Source organism: Psammomys obesus, unplaced genomic scaffold (assembly GCF_907164565.1).
Source record: "Psammomys obesus unplaced genomic scaffold, mPsaObe1.curated_primary_1811, whole genome shotgun sequence".
NCBI classification, from domain to species: Eukaryota; Metazoa; Chordata; class Mammalia; order Rodentia; family Muridae; genus Psammomys; species Psammomys obesus.
Genome location: NW_026585587.1, coordinates 2,909,403 through 2,931,675, shown reverse-complemented (window position 1 = coordinate 2,931,675; position 22,273 = coordinate 2,909,403). Strand labels below are relative to the sequence as shown.

The following is a 22,273-nucleotide window of genomic DNA, read 5'->3' as shown; positions in this document are numbered from 1 at the left end:
TTATTTGAACAAAGGACTTATTTTCTCAAATTTCTTTTAAAGAGTTTTATACTCTATTGAACAGGCATAATTTTGTGAAAGATCCAGATTTCAGTTTTCCTCTTTATTCTGAAGCAACAGGTCCCCATGGCTGTGATTTGAGTAGTCCTGCCCCTGCCTTTATGTATTGCATACGAGATATTTGCACAGCCCATGACTGGGTGGTCTTCTCCTAAGCCATGTAGCCTTTGTCATACTGTTTAGAGAATGTTTAGTTTAGATCATTGCTAAGTGTTTAGGCTTTGCACAGAAATTGTGTTGGAACATGTCTTGTAATCGCGTTCAGCACTAGCTGGGAATTCGAAGATCCAACTTCATTGAATAATACAGTTAGTCTGTGTAACTCCCCCCCCCCCCCTTTTTTTTTGTCTGGTTAAAGTTTATGCTGTGTGTCCTAGGTCACTTAACACTAGTGTATCTGGTCCATATTTTGGAAATGTGGCTGTGCTTTCACAAAGTTTTGTGGCATCATTTCCCCTTTTAGATAGGTAGGGACAATAGTAAATAAAGTACAGTTCATTAAGCTTATTGCTGTATATGCAGGGATGCTTGCTGAAGCCTTGTTACTCTAAATTATCATAAAAGACCCAGGGGATAAATTCTTAGTTTGGCTTAGGAAACACTGTATTTATTCTGAGCAGATCTCTTCCTTTTTATGTTACAGACACAGTTAATACTGAAACCTGTCATGTTTTTGAATTTGCTATTTTTCTAAAACATTTCCTTTCAAGTTCTTGAATCACCTATCACTTGTAGAGTTTTGAAATGAAAAGTGCAGACTTCGGAGTCAGGCACTTTGAATTCAGATATTGGCTTTACAACTTAATACCTTGAAATCTAGCAAGTTACTTATTCTCTGTGAGCCACAGTTTTTCAGTTCTGTGAAATGAAGTTAAGACTGGCCTAACAGAGTTGTGATGAATATCAGATGATAGGTGAGCAGTTTTGGTGTGTTTTTTTCTACTTTCATATTCCTCTTGTTTCACTTTCTTTATCTACATAAAACAATAAATGACTTAATGCTGAGTACTTATGTAATCTACTGAACATTTTTTTTTTTTATAACAGGGCAGAATATAAATGTTGGTTTCTTGGCACATTGTATTTTACATAAAGTACAGCAATTAAAAAATACTTACAAATACTTTGACATAACTTTGTGAAATTAAAGGGGTTTGGGAGTTTGGGCCACTTAGCTTTCATTCTTTTCCCTTTATCTTAGGGATACAGTACAAAGCATGCTTTCTGTTTATTTGTGTAGATAGGACGATTTGGTTATCACATTTTTAAGTCTCTTAGGTTAAATGTTTCATGTAACATTTGTCACAAGGCCAGAGCAATGTACTCATAAAACTATTTAATATATAAGCCTCCACCCCATGTTTGAAGAGCTAGACTTTATGTGCAGTTAGGCCAATTGAAGACTTTACAAAGACTTAGTTGTTTGTTATTGCAATGTGAGTTCAAGAATGGAAAAAAAAAGAAATTCTTTCTTCAATACTTCCTTCCAGGCTGAGTCATCGCTAGAGAGTGGGAAGGGCAGCAGCAGCAGCAGCAGCAGCAGCAAAGAACCCAAAGCCTAAAACTGATCTCGCAAAGCACCATTTCTCCAAGTTGGGGGCTCAGAGGGGAGCCAACATGAGCGATGTTACCATTGTGAAGGAAGGTTGGGTTCAGAAGAGGGGTAAGTTACATGCTTAGCAAAACTGAAAACTGGTTGGCGAAAGTGCTAAACAGTGAGTGGTGTGCTGAGAATGGGTCTTTCTCCTGGCGTTGCTAAAGTGAACCTGATGTGCTGTCTAATGTGACAGAAATAATGCTCAACACGTATGTTAGGGATTTGCTTATTTAGGGATTTCCTTCTCATTCTTGATTCTTACAATTTGTAATTTTGCAGGCATGTAGGTTAGTATGTCTTCAGATTCCTTAGACTACACAGTTATTTAACATAGAAAAGGACTCTTCTGTCTATATATATATAATGATGTATAAAAGTTTAGATAAAAATACTGCATTGTGTCGATTGTATGGTAGCAGAAAGGCTTAGTGAAGTAAGGGTTTGGGCTTACATTCAAACTGTTTGACTAAACAGGTCCATAATGTCAGGTAAGTGAAAGCTCTTACATAAAAGTCCAAATGTGGCAGTGATTTTTCTTTGTGTGTTTAATTTGATCAATCTACATTTCCTGTATATTTCTTGTCCATTCTTTAGATAAATGCATTATTTTTTATTATTAAGTAACTGCTGTAAACTTAGGTTATAATCTGAGTGATCACTTCCTTACATCATTAGAGGTCTAGACTTTAGGCAAGTTGCTCAGCCATTATTCCTGGATACCCCATGGCCAAATTGAGTAGAATGAGGTATGCTTTTGAGTCTTATATATATTTTTAAATAATTTTATGTGCACTGGTGTTTTATTTACATGTGTATGTGTCTGGGAGTCGGATCTCCTGGAACTGTAGTTACAGACACTTGTGAGTTCCCATGTAGGTGCTGGGAATTGAATCCGGGTCCTCTGGAAGAGCAGCCAGTGCTCGAAACACCTGAGCCATCTCTCCAGCCTTGAGTCCTATATATTTATTCTCTAGTTGAAAGTTACCTCCTAAACACTGATTTTTGTATTCTTCGAAAATCTTTGGCTAATGCCTATACTAAAACACTGTTGTCAGTTGTAATTATGCATTATAGAATTTTAAAATAATTCTTACCAAGTTATAATTTACATACAGTAAATAATTTCAAATAACATTTTAATGAGTTGTACCTAACATTTACAGTGATGTGACAGACACTGCAGTCCTGACACAGGACCTTTCCATCACACTAAAAAGTTTCTTTCTATCTCTTTTTTAGTTCAGTGCTTCTTTTTCAGCTTGGCAGTCATGTGATGTGCTGTCGGTTACTATAATTAGCTTTTCTAAGATCTCGATTCATGGACTCATGACATCCATAGTCTTTTGTGTATCACTTTTTTCTATATACATTTTTGTGGTGTATCCATGTGATTTATATGAGAAGTAGAATTTGATGTCTGGAAATAAAATTCTTCATTTATTAGTTTATTTGTGATTAATTTTCTTTTTGAAACAGAATCTCGCTTTATATCCATGGTTGCAGTCAGACTTAATTTGTAGCTCAGGTAGTCATTCAACTTGATGATCCTTCTACCTAGGTTTGAGTACTGGGATTATAGGCATGTCCTACCATTCCTGGCTTTGTCTTTTTAATACATGGTAGAAATTTGGGCTGTCTCTGAATAGTATGACTAAAGTTTACATGAACATTGAATACATACCTTCTTATGATGTGTTTCCATTTGTCTCGGGTAATACACTAGGATATGATTGCAGGTTATATGGTAAGTGCCTGTTTAAACTGTCAATTGTTTTCTAACATGACTGACCTTTTGTGTTGTTAAATTTTTCTTTTACTTTATTCTCACATATTTGCAAAGCATTTTTAGATTTCAGTGCTTTGTTTTTTTCTTTCTTAACTAGTTTATATTACTTCTGTTCTCTTGTTTATTTTAATTTATTGGAGAGGAGATGGCAAGTCACTTAAACTTTTAAAAATTTTCTTTATTAGTTCCTAATCTGCTTTTGTAAGATTGTTAAAGACTCAAGTGAACTAATGAATCTGGATATCTATATAATCATAATCATGTTTGTCTAAGGCCTTACAGTGGTTCTTGAGTCTGTTTAATTAGTTGCATTTTTTTTTTTTTCTGAAATAACCATCATCAAAGGTTAGTATTTAGTCCATAAAATACATAACAGAAAACAATGAAATGGTACATAAGAAATTCTGTTGTTCTTGCAGTGGTCAGAGAAGGTGTGTGTGCGTGTGTGTGTGTGTGTGTGTGTGTGTGTGTGTGTGTATGCACATGCACGTGCACATGCAACATGTCTGTATCCATGTTCATGTTTGTTGAGAATAGCCGTTGAACATAGTGTGAGTAGTACTCAAAGGTATAAAATGAAATGTAAAAATCCTGATGGGCTTTACCTTTTCAGCTGGTTCATCTCTTTAGAGACAGTCACTGTAGACTTTATTTTTAATTCTTCTGTTGAATTGTATCCTAAATTGTGCATGCTATGCACAATACTTTATTTTTGGATAGCTGTTTTTTTTTTTTTTTTACATAATCTAGTGTCTCTCTTATGAAAATGAAAAATTAATTTTGAAGACCAGTTCACCTTTTCTTTTATTTGTTGTTGGCTTTATGGCTAAAACTTTGATGTTGGATCATCACCTTTGAGAACATTATTCCTAAATTTGCTTTTTGTAAACTGTGTCTTGAATTCTTAATATTCCCTTCATGGATTGTGCCATCTATAATATTTATTGTATATTGTCAAGGTTTATAGTAGTTAAGCTTGGTAATTATGAAAAGCACTGAGTAACATGATTACTTAATGCTGGTGAAATGATCATACTCTAAAGATAAAAGGAATTTTTTTGTGCTTTCTTAGTTTTCAATAGTTTGCATCATGAATGTTTTTATTGAACTTCCTTTCTTTCTTTTTCTTTCCCATTTTGACTTTTGAGACAGGATCTGACTGCATATCTTAGGCTGATCTTCAACTTGTGTTTCCTCTGCCTCAGTTTCCTAAGTTTGGAATTATATGCCTCTAATTCCATAATTGGCCACAATGCCTGGCTTTCCCTGAACATTCTGGTGGCCATGTTTCCCCTGTCAGTTGAAGAACATATGCTTCATTTCTTTGATTGTTTAGCTTTTTATTCATAATTTTGAAGTACTAATGCACTTCTTTTTGGATATCATGCCCCCTAACACCATGTAATGTAATTCTTTATCAAGTTCCATGCTTTTTTGGGTCTCATGTCAATGCTTCTTTTTTTTTTTTAATTTATTTTTATTATTTTTACATGTGTTGTTTTGCCTGCATGGGTGTCTGAAAGAGGGTGTCAGATCCCCTGGAACTGGAGTTACAGACAGTTGTGAGCTGTGGGTGCTTGGGATTGAACCTGGGTCCTCTGGAATAGCAGCCAGTGCTCTTAACTGCTGAGATATCTCTCCAGCCCCAGTTTTATTCTTTTGTTTTGGACTCATTTTCAAGTTTCCTCGAATGTCTTTTGAGCTGATACATGTTTTCAGGAGGAATGAGTATGCTTACTTGTCAGCGTAATATTAAAATCTGTCATTTATAAACTTTTTTTGTCTGTTATATTTCTTGGCTGGGTATATAATTTACATTTAAGTTGCTTTCATTCAAAAGGTTGCATTCCTTTGCTTTTAGTAGCCAGTATTACTTAGGAGAGTTTTGGTGCTCAGGAATTACTTCTTTGTAGGAAACCCATTTTGTTCTCTGAAACTTGCTGATGAAATTAAAGGAGGATGAATTACAGTCACTAATTTTTGCTCATTGTGTTGAAGGTTTTAGTGAACGATTTGAATATGAAAGTTTAGGTCTGTTTTCTTCTCTACAGCATTTTTTATGTCTCTGGTTAATTTTTCTCGTGCATCCTCTTTATTTCCTAGAGCTTCTAAATTAATCTGATACGTAAGAATTTTTTTATTTGCTGTATCTTTCTAGGAAAGAAACTTACTTTGGGCATTTCATTTAATTTTTCTTGAAGTCTGTTAGTGAATTTCTTAAACTGTTACTTTAGATTTCCAGAAGTTCACAGTTACTTTATGATAGTTCAGAACACTCAATTTTATTTTGAAGTTTTCCTCCTTTTTGAGCTTAGTATTTTAGTTTCTTGATTATAATTGTTTCTTGGTGGTTGTTTCTTCAGGTGTCTCATGGTACTCTCTGTACAGTTGTGAGAGGGGATTGGGTTACTGGTTGTGTTCTCTGTTTTACCATTTTCTCTGTATTTTTGTCAAATAGGTTTCTTTTTGGTAATTAACTATTCTTTAAAGCACTAGTTGAAATACTAGAGTAAATAAATTCTGGCACCTCCCACTATTAGTTCTTTTTTACAATTTCAATATTGTTTGAAGAATAATTTTACGTTTCAGTCAAAAATATTTCACAATATAGACTATTGTTTGGCTACGAGAATTTCTCTTCCCCAAAGCATTGTATTTTTTATCCTCAACAGATAATTACACCCTGAACTCAGGTGTTTCTGTTTGAAAATATGTCACCTTTACTTCACAGTATGGTTTAAGCATTATTTAGGTATGAGTGTAGAAGGAGTGTAATAAAACTACTTTCTCTAGTGGTTAAAATACAAAAGTTATAATGAAGTTAAATTCATTGTTGAGAGTTGCTCTGTGGCTGTTCAGTGGTAGCGCACATTTCCAGCACTTAAAACCATAATACAGCCATAATACAGTTCTTAATTTGAATATTAGCCTTATTTCTCAAGCCTATCTGTTTGAATCAGTTCTTGATAATTTAGCTCCTTTCTGGATACTACCTGATTTTATTTGTACTTTTAATTAAAGTAAGTTGATTTTTCAGTAAATACCTTCCTACACAATGAGTAAAAGGAGCTACATACTGATATTCAGGTAGACTAAATGCTTTCTTCATCTTGTTTGTTAGGTTTATCAATAATAAAATCATTTTCTTGTGTATTTTTCTGTAGTAGTTGAAGATGGTGATTCAGATGACACACAAACATAGCATTACTCGTGTAGAATTGACAGTTATTATCAAGCATGGGCCAAGCTAATATCTGCATTTTCCTTTGTAGTGGAAACACTTTACAGCCTGGCTTTGTATTAGCATAGAAACCACCTGTATGCATAGCAAATGCTGTTGTGTTTTTCAAAATCTGGCCTATTGATATGTTTTAGGTGACCTCCAAAACTTTTAAGTTAGATGTAGAGCTTTTAGTTGGTGAGTTTATTAAAGCTACTGGTAATGTTTGCTTTGTAGGAATGTAGTGCATTAATAAAACAGGGAATTCAACAAGTTTGCAAGATTTACATGATAAAATAAGCTATAGTAAGGTGATTTCTACAGTTTTACTTGTTTAATATATTTTAGCCTAGTTTTAAATACTATGATGAAATACTTTCAGTAAGGTACTTTGTAAGAAGAAGATATTTATTTAGCTTAATTACTATTTTGGAGGCTCAGGGATATGGCACCTACATGTACTCAGCTTTGTTGAAAGTGCTCTTGTCAGGTGGCAGGTGATAACTGTGGAAGTGCATGCCATCGTATTTGGAGACAGGTAGAGGAGGAGGGACAGCGCTTGCGCGTTGTAATCACTGTCCTGTAAGAGCTAGAAGGCTCTTAGGAGAGCTGTGCACCAACAGCATGTCTCCAGTGATCATAAGGGCTTCAAGCTTTTACTACATCCTCAAACTGGCACCAAACCTAACATCACGCAAGATGCTTGGGTGATCCTTATTGCACCCTAACTGTAGCACTAAGTAATTAATGAACGTAGAAAGTCAGTTCTTTTGTCACAAATCAGGATCTAATGTCTTGGTAGTCAATTAATTTATAATTTGACTTTTGGGAAAATAATACAAATTTAAGCGATAACTTATTGAAACAATCTTGATTGAAAATGATGCCTATGTGAATTTGTTATTCCTGTGTGTTGTTTTAGTATCTCAACAGATTGAACCTTCAACCTTCAATAGTTGTTGCTCTGTGTTACAACTAGTTGTGCCTTCAAATAACCATTTTTGTTATTTATCTTGTATTTGTAATATCCATCAGCTCTGTCAATGGAATACTTGTCTTGCATTCTATGAAATGGTTTGGTTAAAGTCTATTTGGTAATGTAAAGGTTTTGTCTGTAAATTGTCTCATAGGAGCTAAATCCTGTTGTGCAAAATAAAATGTAGCAATATAAGAACTGAGTAGGTTTTGTTGTGATTCACGGTGTTATGATCTAGTAAAATTTCATAATTTGTTGTAGAAAGCAAAATAAAATTTTTTTGGGTGCAGAAGTCGAGAGCCTTGTTTCTTTACTTTGTATTTGTGGGGTTTTTTTGGTTCATGTTTTATTTATGAAATCACTTTAGAAATACATTATAAAGTGGTTAAGGATAAAGAAAATGACAAATTGATTTCCTGTTTGCTACCTATCAGCAGGCTTTTTCCATACAGAGTAAATAGATGTGGTGGAGACTATATGAATAGCATGGTAGGTTAGAGAAGTATGCTATGACTCGTGAAGTTATGAAACAGTGAATTATCTTTTTTTTCTTCTTATTTTTTGAGACAGGCCTCGTGTAGTCAGGACTGACTTTGGACTTGCATTAATAGTGAGGCTGGCTTTGAACTTCCATCATCCTCCTGCCTCTACTTCCTTGGGTTACATGTGTGCACCACTACCATGTTTAAAGTTATTTCCTATTGGCTGTGAAATTCAGAGATTTAATGAATGTATTTGTAATGTGGATTTTTTTTTATAATTTTCATACACTTATTTGGAAAATGTACGTGAGAGAACCTAATTGAGAAAACCATCGAATGATGAGTTTTCATACGCATTCCGGAGTTCATGCATTATGAAGTTGCTGTGGCACAGCACATTCTTAGTTGTTTCCAATTAAAAGTGAAGCTGGAGTGAATGGCAGCTTCATCCAGTTTACAGATTTCAGGGCAGGAGGTTAGAATTGGAATTTCTGGGAAAGGGTGAAAACACTATCAGATATTAGCAGTTTACAGTTCTAGCACAGTGTTGTGTAAAGGTTTCTGGTTTTGTTTTTTTTAACTTTTTTTAATTTTTTATTAATTACACTTTATTCATTTTGTATCCCCCCATAAACCCCTCCCTCCTCCCCTGCCGATCCCACCCCCTTTCTGCATGCATGCCCCTCCCCAAGTCCACTGATGGGGGGGGTTCTCCTTTCTGATCTTAGTCTATCAGTTCTTTTTTTTTCAACCAACCAACAATCCACCCACTCAGGAGCCCAGCATTTTTATTCTCCCTGAAAAGTCCCTAGAATTTCAAAAGTCACACAGTCACAGAAACTTTATCTGCACCTGGCAAAATCAGGCCCCATGCCTGCTGCTGCAAAGCAGGCCCATATCCTTACACTTAGGATTAAAGTGAAAACACATGTATTTCTGTGTTTTTATAGAAACCAAAATTCTAAAGTTCTCACTAAATCAGGTATTTTTCCTAGATTGCTTTTCACCTTTATGTTTTAAAGTAGGTTCTTTCACTCACCCTGAAGCTTACTGATTTGGCTAGGCTGTCTGACCAGTGAACTTCAAGGACTGTTGCACCCCTCTCCTTTTAGAAATAGGGTCATAGAATGTACCACCATGCCCATCTTTTTACAGGGGTTCTGGGGACACAAACTTAGGTTCTTATGTTTGCTCACCAGGTACTTTACTGCCTGAGATCTTTCTCCAACTCCTAGAACCATTTTTAAATTATAGAAATTATATAGGATAGTTTTAAATGATTAGAAATTTAAAAAGTTGACTTCTGTTGACAATGACAGAAAACTCAGCTAACAGTAAGAAAAGCAAAAAGCCTTTCTCCTCACACTTAGAATATAGAATAAAAATGGTAGTTATTGGTTACTTTACTTACTAAGACAGAATCCTCACATAGTCAAGCCTGTTCTATATGCTTCGCCTCTTAGCTTGTTCTCTTTATGTTCTGCTTGTTGCTTCATTGTTTCAATGACAAATGTGCTTTCAAGACCTACAAATGAGAGATGGCTGGTGCTGGTTTACATGGTCCTTGGAACTAAAGAAACAACAGCATTCTCAGAAATTTACTGTTCTTTTGTGGGCAAAGGCCCACTCAGTTTGGTATACAACTTGGAAAAATACCATCTTGAATTATGTAAAGGTGGGATACCCTTAAATGACGATAAATGTGATGGCTTTTTAGTTGTCAAATTGACACAACCTGGAGTCACCTTTGAAAAAACCCCCAGGGAAAGGTTGATGTGTGTATGTGACTTTTGGGTTTCTGTGTTGTGACTTCTACATAAAATGGATTGTAACTTTGAGTTGTAAGCTTAAATAAACCTTCTCCTTTAAGTTGCCTTTTGTCATGTTGTTTTACCACAGCAACATAAGTAAAGCTAGAACAGTAAGTCAAAAGCCAAGGTGAACTTTCAGCCATGTGAACAAGAATCTTGGAAGTAAGTGGAACCTAGGTAGAACCTAAGATTATAGTACAGGTCAACTAATTAAGAAATTTAGCTTTTGAACTATGTAAGTGAGCGTCTCTTATCCACTGGATGAAGCTATAAATTATAAAAGTTTATAGTATTTAATGCCAGCTCTTGGAGTAATTGTTACAGAGTAATAGAGAATTAGTATAAATTTTAGCAGTAGACTGGTTTTTGTTTTGCCAAATAGAATTACAAGGCTGTCTTGAGATTTCTGAATGGGACAAAAGTTTGAAGAATTTTGAGATAGTAGAAAGAGTTATACTCAACATGAAAGCAAAGAGAAAAACTAAATTCCCAGCTTCTCCATATACCTGATTTAATTAAAATCAAGAAGGATCTTGTGTGTGGGAGTCCAGCCTGGGCTGTGCACCCCAAGTCTTTCCCACCCTAGCCCACTCTAAAATAAAAGAAAAAAGAAAGAATTTTTTATGAAGAAGAAGACATTTAGAACACTTGTGAAAAAACAAAGTTGTAGATGAAACTGAAGGTATGATATTACAGTTCTCTAAGATCCTCAAACAAGCCTTGTTGATGTCTTAAGTAGTTAAGCCTTTCCTCTCTTAAAATAACATAAAAGACCCATCTCTGTCCTTTCCATCCTCCCTTCTTCTCTTCCTTTCTCCACATATTTTTAAAGACCATCTTCTTCCCTTCCTGTAGCTCCATTAGCTATGTAAATAGAAGGAGCTGTTACTTGGTTCGTAGATGGAAAGCTTTCTGTTTTTATAAATCAATGACTAGGAATACTAACATTCTCATTCAGTATATCTGCTTTAAAACCTAGAAACCAATCCATCAGCATTTGCCTTCCTCTTTCCCTTGTACAGTCTCTTTGTTTCTCAGGCGCTCCTTTTGCCTAAGCTTCCTAGTACCTGGTCCTGTAATTCACTTATTAATTGCTAAATGTTTATTGAGATCTTTCCTGTCATATTCTTATTACAGTTCGTACAGTTACTGTTGGAATGTGTCCCAGGTGCCTCCTCTCTAATGGGAGGGTAGAGATAATAAACAAGTAATTAACAGGAACATTTCATGTAGTGATAAGTGTTATGATGGAAGTAAACCATGATATGTGTTAGAATGTTGTGGGTAAATAAGAAGGTAACTGCAGGGGTGATCTTTGAAAGAGTCTTTGAATAGGTGAATCTTTTTATTAACATATGTTTATACACACATAATTTACCATTTTAAAGTGTTCACTGCCATTTGTTAGTTCTGTTGTTGCACAACTGTTCTCTGCTATGAATCTATAGAACTTTTTTTTGTCTTGGAAAACTGAAAGTTTATGTTCATTAAACATCAGACTCTTAACTCTTTCAGTATGCAGCAGCCACTATCCTTTTTGTTTCGGTTTGGGTCTTCTAGGTACTTTGTGTAGAAAGAATCTGATGCAAGATTGTGATGCTGTAAATGTTGAGAAATTTTCACTCTTGTAATGAGTCCTATAGTCAGTTTGTATCCTGATCTCAGAGGCACATTCTAGCAGGTCTGAATAAAAATGAGGCATATAATAACAACAAACATCTCCTTTTCTTTCCCCAATCCCTACCAAAATGGAAGAAAAATAATGAGACAAGAGATTGCCACAGAAGACAGAAATTGCTATACTTTTAAAAATAGTGCTGGTGGAAGGCAGTAATGGACTCCAGTGAACAATCACTACAGCTTGTAAGGCATAATAGTGATAGCCATATGAAGTACAATATTGTGTTTTTCTGAAGTTGCCAAGAACTTCAGCATTTGGAGACTTCAGATACAAAGGAGAGTAGGAATCAGAATAGGGTTGAAAAAGGAGTTTGATTGAGGAACAGGTGGGGTCTTCTAGCTAGTCTCATGTATTTTTGTAGATGAATAATTAGTTTAAACTCAATGCATTGACTTAGGAGTCCATGGCTTATTTTTTGCACAGTTATAGAGAAGATGCCTGGGTTGAAAACAGGGTAGTAGACAGTTGATGAGGTGAAAGAAGGGAGACCAAGACTAAATATACATCTGAACTGAGAAACTTTAGGCTGTCGTCTACTCCCAGAACTCTGATTATACCCATCCTGCCCACCTCCTGTGTAAAGCTGAAGATATACCAACATCTTCATATACTGGTAGCTCACCACTGGAACTCTAGTTGCCAAGACCTTTCTTTACGTAGATATTTCAACCATTTTTTCAGGGTCTTTTGCTTAGATATAAATCCAACAGTCCAAGACCACTGTACATTTGGGGGAAACCACAAATATAAAAATGAAAGGTCAAACCAAATAAGAGGTGGCAGAGGAACTCATTCACAGTTAAGTGTGGTAGGAAAAATAGACATAGTCAGAAGGGTTAAAAAATAATAACAAGGAGACTGCCATAGATGGCTCAGCAGATAAAGCATTTATGTTAGCCTGATTGCCTGAGTTGAATCCCTGCAACCAACATACAGGTGGTTGGAGAGCATAAAGTCTACAGTTGTTTCTGACTTCTACATAATATACTCATATACCTATGTGAGTATGATATGATACTCACGTATCATACATGCAATAATAATAACTACATTTAAAAGAGAGCTGAAAAAATCTTTCCAGGATTATCAGAAACGATACATTTCTCTCTTCACTTAAATGGTATTAAGAGAACATAAAAGTGTAAATATATTGAAGTCAACAAAACTGGATGAAAGAGCTGGGCATGGTGGCTCACACCTGTAATCCCAGCACTCTGAGTGGCAGAGGCAGGCAGATTTCTGTGAGTTTGAGGGCAGCCTAGTCTACAATATGAATCCAGGACTCCCAGGACTACACAGAGATTCCTTGACTTGAAAAGCAAAAAAAAAAAAAGCTAGATGAAAGATGGTAACACATGAACAACATCCACAAAAATGTTGGAAGCCAAAGGAAACCTTGATGCAGATAGCAGATAATTAATATAGCGAAGCTGGGATCTTAGGAGTGTTGCCTACAGAGTGGTCAGTTGTGCAACTGAACTTTGATTTTGCTTTAATTAATGGTATTCTGTGTACTGTTTAGGCTTATGGTCCTACTCTTTTCTGTCCTCCCCTCTATGCCCCTCCTCCTTTTTTTTTTTGGACATGGTCTTGCTTAGCCTTGGCTGAACTGGTAATTAACATGTAGTTCAGGCAAACCTCAAATTCCTGCCAAGTCTGTTTCAGCCTTCTGAGTACTATATTTCTAGGCATCACCGTGCCACCGTCTGCTTATTTCTGGAGTAGTGTGCTTTCTTTCAGTTGTAACCATCAGTGGACTTTGTAGTAATGGGGAAATCAGAATGATTGAAATGTAGGTCTTGTTTTCTCTAGTTCTCTTATACATTATACCCTTCATATTGCTTATTTGCAAACATTTTGAGGAGTGGATAGATAGTTAATGCTTTTTTGGATGGTATTGACAGTGAAAAAGAAAAAAAAAATACTTGCAAAGAAATTAGCATCATTATCACCCCAAGGATGTATTCTTACTTCTGTTTGTAAAATACTTGTTTAAAACTTGATTCTTCTTTTTAAATACTGTGATTAATTTTAGCTAGCTCCTCAGACCAAACTTTGACAGATCAACAATGAAGTGAACCTTTTTGAATTCTTTGAGAGCCCTAATAACTTTGAATATTTTCCTTTGGGGGAAAGGTCTTTCATTTGTCATAATTAGGTTCATGGAGTCTGTTGCCATTTTTCTGTTAAGTCACTTTGGTTAAATAATTTAAATGTACTGTTTTTTAATAGAATATATGTGATTAGAGTAGCTGTGATGATAAAGTGAAATTAAAGTAGTTAAATTACTCAAATTAGGTAGCTACTGGACCTAATAGGGTTTATATTTTAAGTTTTTGTTTTCACTTCCCCTTTTCTGCATGTGTTAATAGGGGATACTATTTTTCTAGATCTTAGGGCTTGTTGCATATGAGTTGATACATGATTTTTTTGGAGTGGTAGTTTTGTGCTTTGAAATAACTTACCTATCTCACCTCTCATACTGTGAGCCAGGTGTGCATCCTCGTGTTTGCTATTTCCCTAGTTTTGGAGTCATTCCTGATTTGCAAAGTAAACATTTTATACCAAGATAATTTCAGAAAGTTTGTTCTGGTGATTTTTTTTGGGGGGTGGCGTGACCTGGATTATTTGGTGACTGCTGAGACCTGTGTTACATTTGCTTTTAACAGGGCAGCTAGTGTGTTTGGAGGATTGGAATAATTGGAAGTTACTTGACCATTTGACTTTACTGTTAGAAAATGCTCTGAGTTGTAAAATCTAGTTCTCAGTGGAAATAAAAGGGGGTGGTCGTTATTTTTTTCTTATAGAGATAAAAATGGATCTCTGATGTCTGCTTGAAGCTGTTATGTTCAGTTTTAGAGCCATGTGAATTTTATCCTTGTTCATATTAACTCTTCTCTTCCCCCATTATTTGACCTTTTTATTCCTGAAATGATAGAAAGAGGTGTAGTGGTATCCTGAGAGTAAATCTTTCCCCTGGCACTGCTAAAGTAAACCTGATGTGCTGTTTAATGTGACAGAAGTAATGCTCAACACGTATGTTAGGGATTTGCTTATTTCTGCATTTTCTTCTCATTCTTTAGTCTTACAAAAAAAAAAAAAAGTCCTGTAATTTTGCAGGCATGTAGGTTAGCATTATATTTTTATGTGATGTCTTCGGATTCCTTAGACTACACAGTTATTTAACATAGAAAAGGACTCTTCTGTCTATGTATATATAATGATGTATAAAAGTTTAGATAAAAATACTGCATTGTGTCGATTGTATGGTAGCAGAAAGGCTTAGTGAAGTAAGGGTTTGGGCTTACATTCAAACTGTTTGACTAAACAGGTCCATATGTCAGGTAAGTGAAAGCTCTTACATAAAAGTCCAAATGTGGCAGTGATTTTCTTTGTGTGTTTAATTTGATCAATCTACATTTCCTGTATATTTCTTGTCCATTCTTTAGATAAATGCATTATTTTTTATTATTAAGTAACTGCTGTAAACTTAGTTTATAATCTGAGTGATCACTTCCTTACATCATTAGAGGTCTAGACTTTAGGCAAGTTGCTCAGCCATTATTCCTGGATACCTGCATGGCCAAATTGAGTAGAATGAGGTATGCTTTTGAGTCCTATATTTCTATTCTTGAGGTTGAAAGTTAACCTCTTAAACACTGATTTTCGTATTCTTTGAAGATCTTTGGTTAATGCCTATGCTAAAAAGCTGTTGTCATTTGATAAATGTAATTATATATTATGGAATTTTAAACTTACCAAGTTATAATTTATATACAATAAATTCAGATTAACATTTTATTGAGTTTTGCAAAATATTTAATGATAGTGTAACAAACACTATAGTTTGTATGCGTGTTTACAGCTCTGATTAATAGGCTAAGGATCTAGGTCCATTGGTAGAGTGGTTGCCTAGCATGCACAGTGATCTGGGTCCAGTCTCCAGCATTGCCTAGACCTGGTGTGGTTGCACATGCCCTTAAATCTAGTACCCAGAACATGGAAAGAAGAGGATAAGAAGTTGAAGATTATCTTGCTACAGAGCAGGTCAAGTTGGAAATTAACCTTGGCTACACGAGACCTTGTCTTCCAAGACCCTCCCCAATTTATAATTAATAATTGCAAAGATCAGACTAGTTGTCATTACCAAAGGAGTGCTTTAGTTAAAGCATTAAATCATGTTACAAGGTTAACTCATGTTACTTGCTTTCGTAGTTTCATCTTTTTGTGGCCTAGGTTATGCATTTGGATAATTCCATAATCTCAGCTGGGCAAAAAGCTCTTTGCTCACTTTTATTTTTTTGTATCTATCATATAGTTATCATTCAGGTCATTTTAATAAATAAACAATTCCCAGAAGTAAATGAATAGAAATATAATGACAGAAGTTTAAATTTTTCTTTAAGATTATAACGATAGCCTTTGCCTTGGCCAAACAGTGAATTTAAAAGGAAAGGAAAGACTGATCAAGGTGTAGAAATGACTTTTATTATTGTTTGTCCAAGAACAGTGAATTCTCTATTACAGGAAGTAACTTTCAAAAACTTTTGGCAGAGCTAAGAAGCCATACTGCCCTTGACTCTTAGATCAGATTTCTAGAGTTCGAGTTTCCTTAAATCTTCTTTATTTAAAAAAAAAATATATTTCCCACTTCTTTCATAAGATTCCCTGCACTCTCCCCGAAGGTTGGCCATAAGTTTTGATAGTCTGCAGGATAGAGTCTTTCAGAGGCCCTCTGTGGCAGGCCCCTGTCCTATTCCCTGTTTTTTCCCTCTTCTGATGTCCATCCTCTTTGCCTTTCTGAATGAGGATTGATCATCTTAGCCAGGGTCCTTCTTCTTGATTAGTTTCTTGAAGTGTATAGATTTTAGTGTGTTTATCCTATATTATATGTCTAATATCCACTTATGAATGAACATATACCCTGTGTGTCTTTCTGCTTCTGGATACCTCACTCAGCATGATCTTTTCTCACCATTTATCTGCAAATTTTATGATTTCCTTGTTTTTTTTATTGCTGAGTAATATTCCATTGTGTAGATGTACCACAGTTTCTATATCCATTCCTCAGTTGAGGGGCATTTGGAGAGGAGGACAGGAGCTCCACAAGGAGAGCAACAAAACCCAAAAAATCTGGGCACAGGGGTCTTTTCTGAGACTGATACTCCAACCAAGGACCATTCGTGGAGATAACCTAGAACCCCTGCACGTAGCCCATGACAGTTGAGTGTCCAAGTGGGTTCCATAGTAATGGGAACAGGGACTGTCTCTGACATGAACTGATTGGCCTACTCTTTGATCTTCTCCCCCTGAGAGGGGAACAGCCTTACCAGGCCACAGAGGAAGACAATGTAGCCAGTCCTGATTAGACCTGGTAGGCTAGGGTCAGATGGAAGGGGAGGAAGACCTCCCCTATCAGTGGACAGGGGTAGGGTAGGGACATGGGTGGAGAAGGGGGATGGAAGGTGGGGTTGGGAGGGGAGGATACAAAGTGAATAAATTGTAATTAATAAAAAAAATTAAAAAAGTCAACAATTTGACACAATGGAAGATGTATTTCATTTATATTTGGCCTTTATATACAAGGAACTTGACTAAATTTGCTAGCAAAATCATTTTTATTAGTTCCATTTTAAAAATGTTTTCTTTCAAGTACATTACACTTTAGAATGAGCTCAGCTGTGGACTAGAAGATAAACATGTTGATTCAGCCCACAGCTACTGAATGAAGCTTGGAGGGCACAGTTTGTTCTGTATTCTGCCCCATGGCAGCATGTTTTTCTTCCTCTCGTCTCTGTTGAGGGAAGGTGACCGGAATAAATTCCTCTGAACAGCTTTATCCCAGTTGTTGAGAAGGGCAGGAAGAAGGATTTTTCAACCACTTTTCTTTAGTAGTTGTCATTACATATAAATCCAGTACTACACATTCCATGTTTATTGTGTAATACCCATGTTGAACAACGACTTAGAAACCTATTTTGTGCATGTTTTTGCAAAGCCATTTTGTAATGCTTTGCTTGGAATAGTTTGTTTTTTAAAGATATGAGTTGGGTGTCTTCAGATATATTACATTTTTAGGACCTACTTGAGTTCGGAAACAATGCAGTCTGCTATAATTAGCAGAGTTTTATAAGTTCACTTGTACAAGGTGATGGTTGAGATTTTGTGAAGTTTATATGAATTGTTTTAATAAACCTAGAGTAAGGTGATGCTTGGTATTTCAAAGTACCTTTTAGAATACAATCAGGATATGTAACACAGCCCTATATGTTTTTGCATACATTGTCCTATGAATTCGCAAGAGAAATGAGACATGACTGTCTACATACTTACTGCCTGTGTACTATTTCCTAAAGAGCATATTATTAATAAAGATTTTTAAAAAATAGATTATTATATGAGAAATACTTTGGGTAAAGAAGATAAAAAGTTTTTAAAGTGTAGACATTTAAGATGATGTTGTAGAATTTCAAAAAGTGAAATGATTTTTTAGGTTTTTTCAGACTTTATTGGCACTTTTTTGTCTGTGAAACACCTGGAGTGGAATCTGATGGAAATGAGAGTTGGAGAGAGTATGGTAGTAGCAAATTTAGTTAGAGCATAATGGTTATATTTAATTATAAATTTTATTATTCTAGTAATTATTATAATTGACTGATATCCTTATCCAACCTGTCTTTTACTGCTGTCTAGTGTCTAATCCCTTGTGCTCAATTTTTTTTTAATTGGTGGAATGAGGATCTTTTGATTGAATTATTAAATTGAAACAGATTAGTAAATGAGAGATATGAACCTGTTGTCTCTTAGCCTGACTCAAAATAGATTAATGCTTTCTTTCAAACAGTTGTATGTGGTAGCTGGTCTGTCTTGGGTCTGCTGTTTTATATTTCTCTAGGTGCTTATGTTTCAAAATAGTTACTATTGATCTTCATTTTCCTCACTCAACCCTACCCAGTTTTGGTAATTAAATACCAAGCATGGTTTTTTTCAGCTTCCATCTTTCCAGCTTAGTTGTTTTTCTCTTAATATTAATAATAATCTTAATAGTGTTAAACTATTTTAATGTTGCCATATATTATGGTTATTAATATACTTGAATAATCTATGCTGAGATTTTATGGTTTTAGAGGCAGCAGATTAATGATGTTAGCTGTTTTGACAGTTGTTTATATAGTTATACACGCACAGACACAGACAAGGTGGTATATAACTTGAATTTATATCTTGCTCAGCAAAGTGAGAAACAGGTGTAGTATTCCTCAGTGATACACTGGTTCTCTGTAGTTCTACACCGTCTTCTGCAAATGGTTCCTGTCAATGCATTGCTCATTTGCGCCAGGCCTGAAAAGGAAAGGGCATAGAAGAACATCCAGAGGAGATATTTTAGTGGGCCAGCCTAACAGTGGCGCTCCTTGTTTCTCACATTTTGTCAGCTAGAACTCAAATGACCATACTGACTATAAAGAATGCAGAATGGTACGCCTAGGAAGAGGTTATGGTGTATATGTGGCAATCGTCAGTGCTTAAAAGCTTGTAGTGTTCAAGTCAGACAATATGTATTGTTATTTTGGTTTTATCGTTTGCCAGAGAGATGATCCAGGACAATTTTAAGTAGCAGTGCACAATATTTTGCTCATAGTAATTTCTTCATAAGTATTGGCTGTCACTATCATCCTCTGTAACATACCTTCGTTCAGCAGACATCTTGATATGTATACATACACATGTGGGGGTTTTGCTTTGTTTATTGAGGCAGGGTCCTATGTAGCCTGAGCGACCATAGAACTTAGCATATAGCTCAGGCTAGTCTGAAACTCATGATCCTCCTGCATTCGCCTCTAATGTGCTTGGATTACAGATGTGAATCATCATGAAGAGCTAGCTGTGTATTCAGTAAATATTATGTGAATTTAAAATGGCTGGCTTGACAGAGGAGGACATTGCAACCAGCCCTGGTGAGACCTGATAAGCTAGGGTCAGAGGAGGACCTCCCCTATAAATGGACTTAGAGAGGGGCAAGGAGTAGATGAGGGAGGGAGGGTGGGATTGGAAGGGAATGAGGGAAGGGGCTACAGCTGGGACACAAAGTAAATAAACTGTAATTAATATAAAAAATAAAAAATTATAAAAAAATAAATAACATAAAAAATAAAATGAAATAAAGATAAAAAAAATGGCTGGCTTGAGTTTCTTGGGCCACTATTCCTTTTCTCTAGTTAATATTATGATGGCAATTACTAGGAGATCTACTTATATCAGAAATTGTAACTGTATTATATTTAATTATTATTCTTATAACTTCTTAAATATACTTTAGAAGAATGGAAAATTTTTTTGGAGAGGTTCAAAAATAAAACAAGAATTCCTAAAAGGTTAAAAAAAAAAAAAAGGAAATAAGTGGGGATTGGAGATATGACTCAGCTGATATAGTGCTTGCCTACCATGCAGCAAAATCTTGGTTTGATCAAACTAACTGAGTAGGATAGTGTATATTTATAATGTAGGCACTTGGGATAGAGATTGAGAAGTTCAAGGTCATCCCCGACTGCACAATGAGATTGAGGCTAATCTGGAGTACTTGAGACTGTGCCTTAAAAGAAATAACCAAGCCACATCAACAAAACCCAAACAATATAGAAACAGTCTAAAAGTCAGTGTCACATAATGCTCGCCTGTGATCCCAGCACTTGGGAGGCTGACGAAGGAAGACAGTGATTTGGATAATAACTTGAGTTAAGATGAAGAGAGGAAAAGCAAGAGAGGGACAACAGGAGGAAGAGAAGCTGAGAGAATTGGAAATAGTTACAGAAGTTCCCAACATCACAACTGCAGTCTTTTGCAGAGAAGTCAGAAGCGGCAGAGTGAGATAATTACTGAAATTATTTGAAGGATATAAGCTTTTCAGGTAGAAAGGGTCCATTAAATGCCTCACACAGTGGCTGTTGATAAGACATGTGAATGCACACATCTAAAGAATCTGAAATTGGAATTGTTTTAGGCTTCTTGGGAAATGGTATAGCAGCAGTGTCTGAGGAATTCTGAGGAAAAACTGTCCAAACTGTTGTAAATAGAGAATTAACCAAGTTATGTAGAATTTAGAATTAAGATACTTACAGAGAAAGATAACTCAAAACCCCCACAAACTCTCTAGGAAGCTGGGAAATATATTCTTATTAGAACATTAACAGAATTATGTTTTACAGTTACTTTCATGTTCACTTTAGTTTTTACTAGCTGACATTGTATAGGACTACCTTCCAGGAGATCCTTGTGTTTGTCCACTGTGAAAAACGGTAAGTTTTTTCCTCCTATATTTATTTATTTATTTATCTACTTATTTATTTATTTATTTTTATTTATTACACTTTATTCATTTTGTATCCCCCCATAAGCCCCTCCCTCCTCCCCTCCCGGTCCCACCCTCCCCTCCTTTCTGCATGCATGCCCCTCCCCAAGTCCACTGATAGAGGAGGTCCTCCTCTCCTTTTTGATATATTATTATAGCTGTCCTGACAGACTTACTCCTTTAGCTTTTTTTTTTTCTCCTCTTATATGTGTATATAATGTATTTATTTGCTTGTTTAGATACAGGATCTCACTATATAGCTGTGGTTGTTCTGGAACTCACTATGTGGACTAGGCTGGCCTTGAACTCACAGAGACTGGCCTGCTTCTGCCCTCTAAATTCTGGGTTTAAGGGTATGTGCCATTACATAAGACAATTCTTCATAGCAAGTTATGATTTGATCTTTTTCTTTTTTTTAATATTTCTTTCTTTCTTTCTTTCTTTCTTTCTTTCTTTCTTTCTTTCTTTCTTTCTTTCTTTCTTTCTTTCCTTCTTTCTTTTCTTCTTTCTTCCATCTTTCTTTTTCATGTCTGACTTACTACCCTTGTCTCTTAAAAGTCATTAAAAGAGAAATAGTTAGATATAGCTCTCAATCCTTTCTGGATTTTAGTTTTCCTGGTCCTTTGAGAAAGCCTTTTGGAATCTTGCTTTATAGGGAATATGCAAATAGTCCTTTTTCATATGAAAGTAATGGGTGAAGATTTGTGAAATACAGGCACATTAAAAAGCATCTGAATTGCCATCACCTGAATCTCACTATTACTAGCATCTGGAAGCCTTAAAAAATTGGCACTATAGAAATTAAAAAAAAAAAAATTAAACCTGGTGTGGTGGCACACACCTGTAATTCTAGCACTCTGGGAGTCAGAGGCAGGCAGATCTTGGTGAGTTCGAGGCCAGCCTGGTCTACAAAGTGAGATACTGAGAAATCCTGTCTTGAAAAGCAAACAAACAACAACAACAAAAAAGAGGATTTTTTTTTACACAAATTATATAATTCTGTATACATTGTTGTGAGATGCTGGGGTGGGGGTGGGGGGACGAAGAATCTAATACTTAACCTCAGGAAAAGAAACAGGCTGTGAACTAAGCAAATACCAGACAAAGGTCTGATGGTACTTTTTATTGTAGACCTTTTTAATGTTTGAGTTTTGACAAGTGGACATATGACCTGTTGAATCACATTATAATTTAAACCTAGTTTTGACACTATACAAATTTAGACTTTAATGCTTTAATGTTCCTAACTACTGGCCTACAGCACAGTGTTTCAACATAGGTCATCATTTTTTAGCCCAGCTTTATACTTCATAT

General features: G+C 35.6%; 1 protein-coding gene across 2 annotated transcripts in view; it reads left to right on the top strand.

Moving 5' to 3' along the window:
* The window catches only part of Akt3 (AKT serine/threonine kinase 3), a 211,775-nt gene that overhangs the window by 7,848 nt on the left and 181,654 nt on the right, over nt 1-22,273 (top strand). For both annotated transcript variants that reach the window (XM_055608722.1, XM_055608711.1), the window contains exon 2: nt 1,551-1,723. In XM_055608722.1, the coding sequence (XP_055464697.1) occupies nt 1,678-1,723 (46 nt within the window). In that variant the 5' untranslated portion in view covers nt 1,551-1,677. The remainder of the gene's footprint in view (nt 1-1,550; nt 1,724-22,273) is intronic.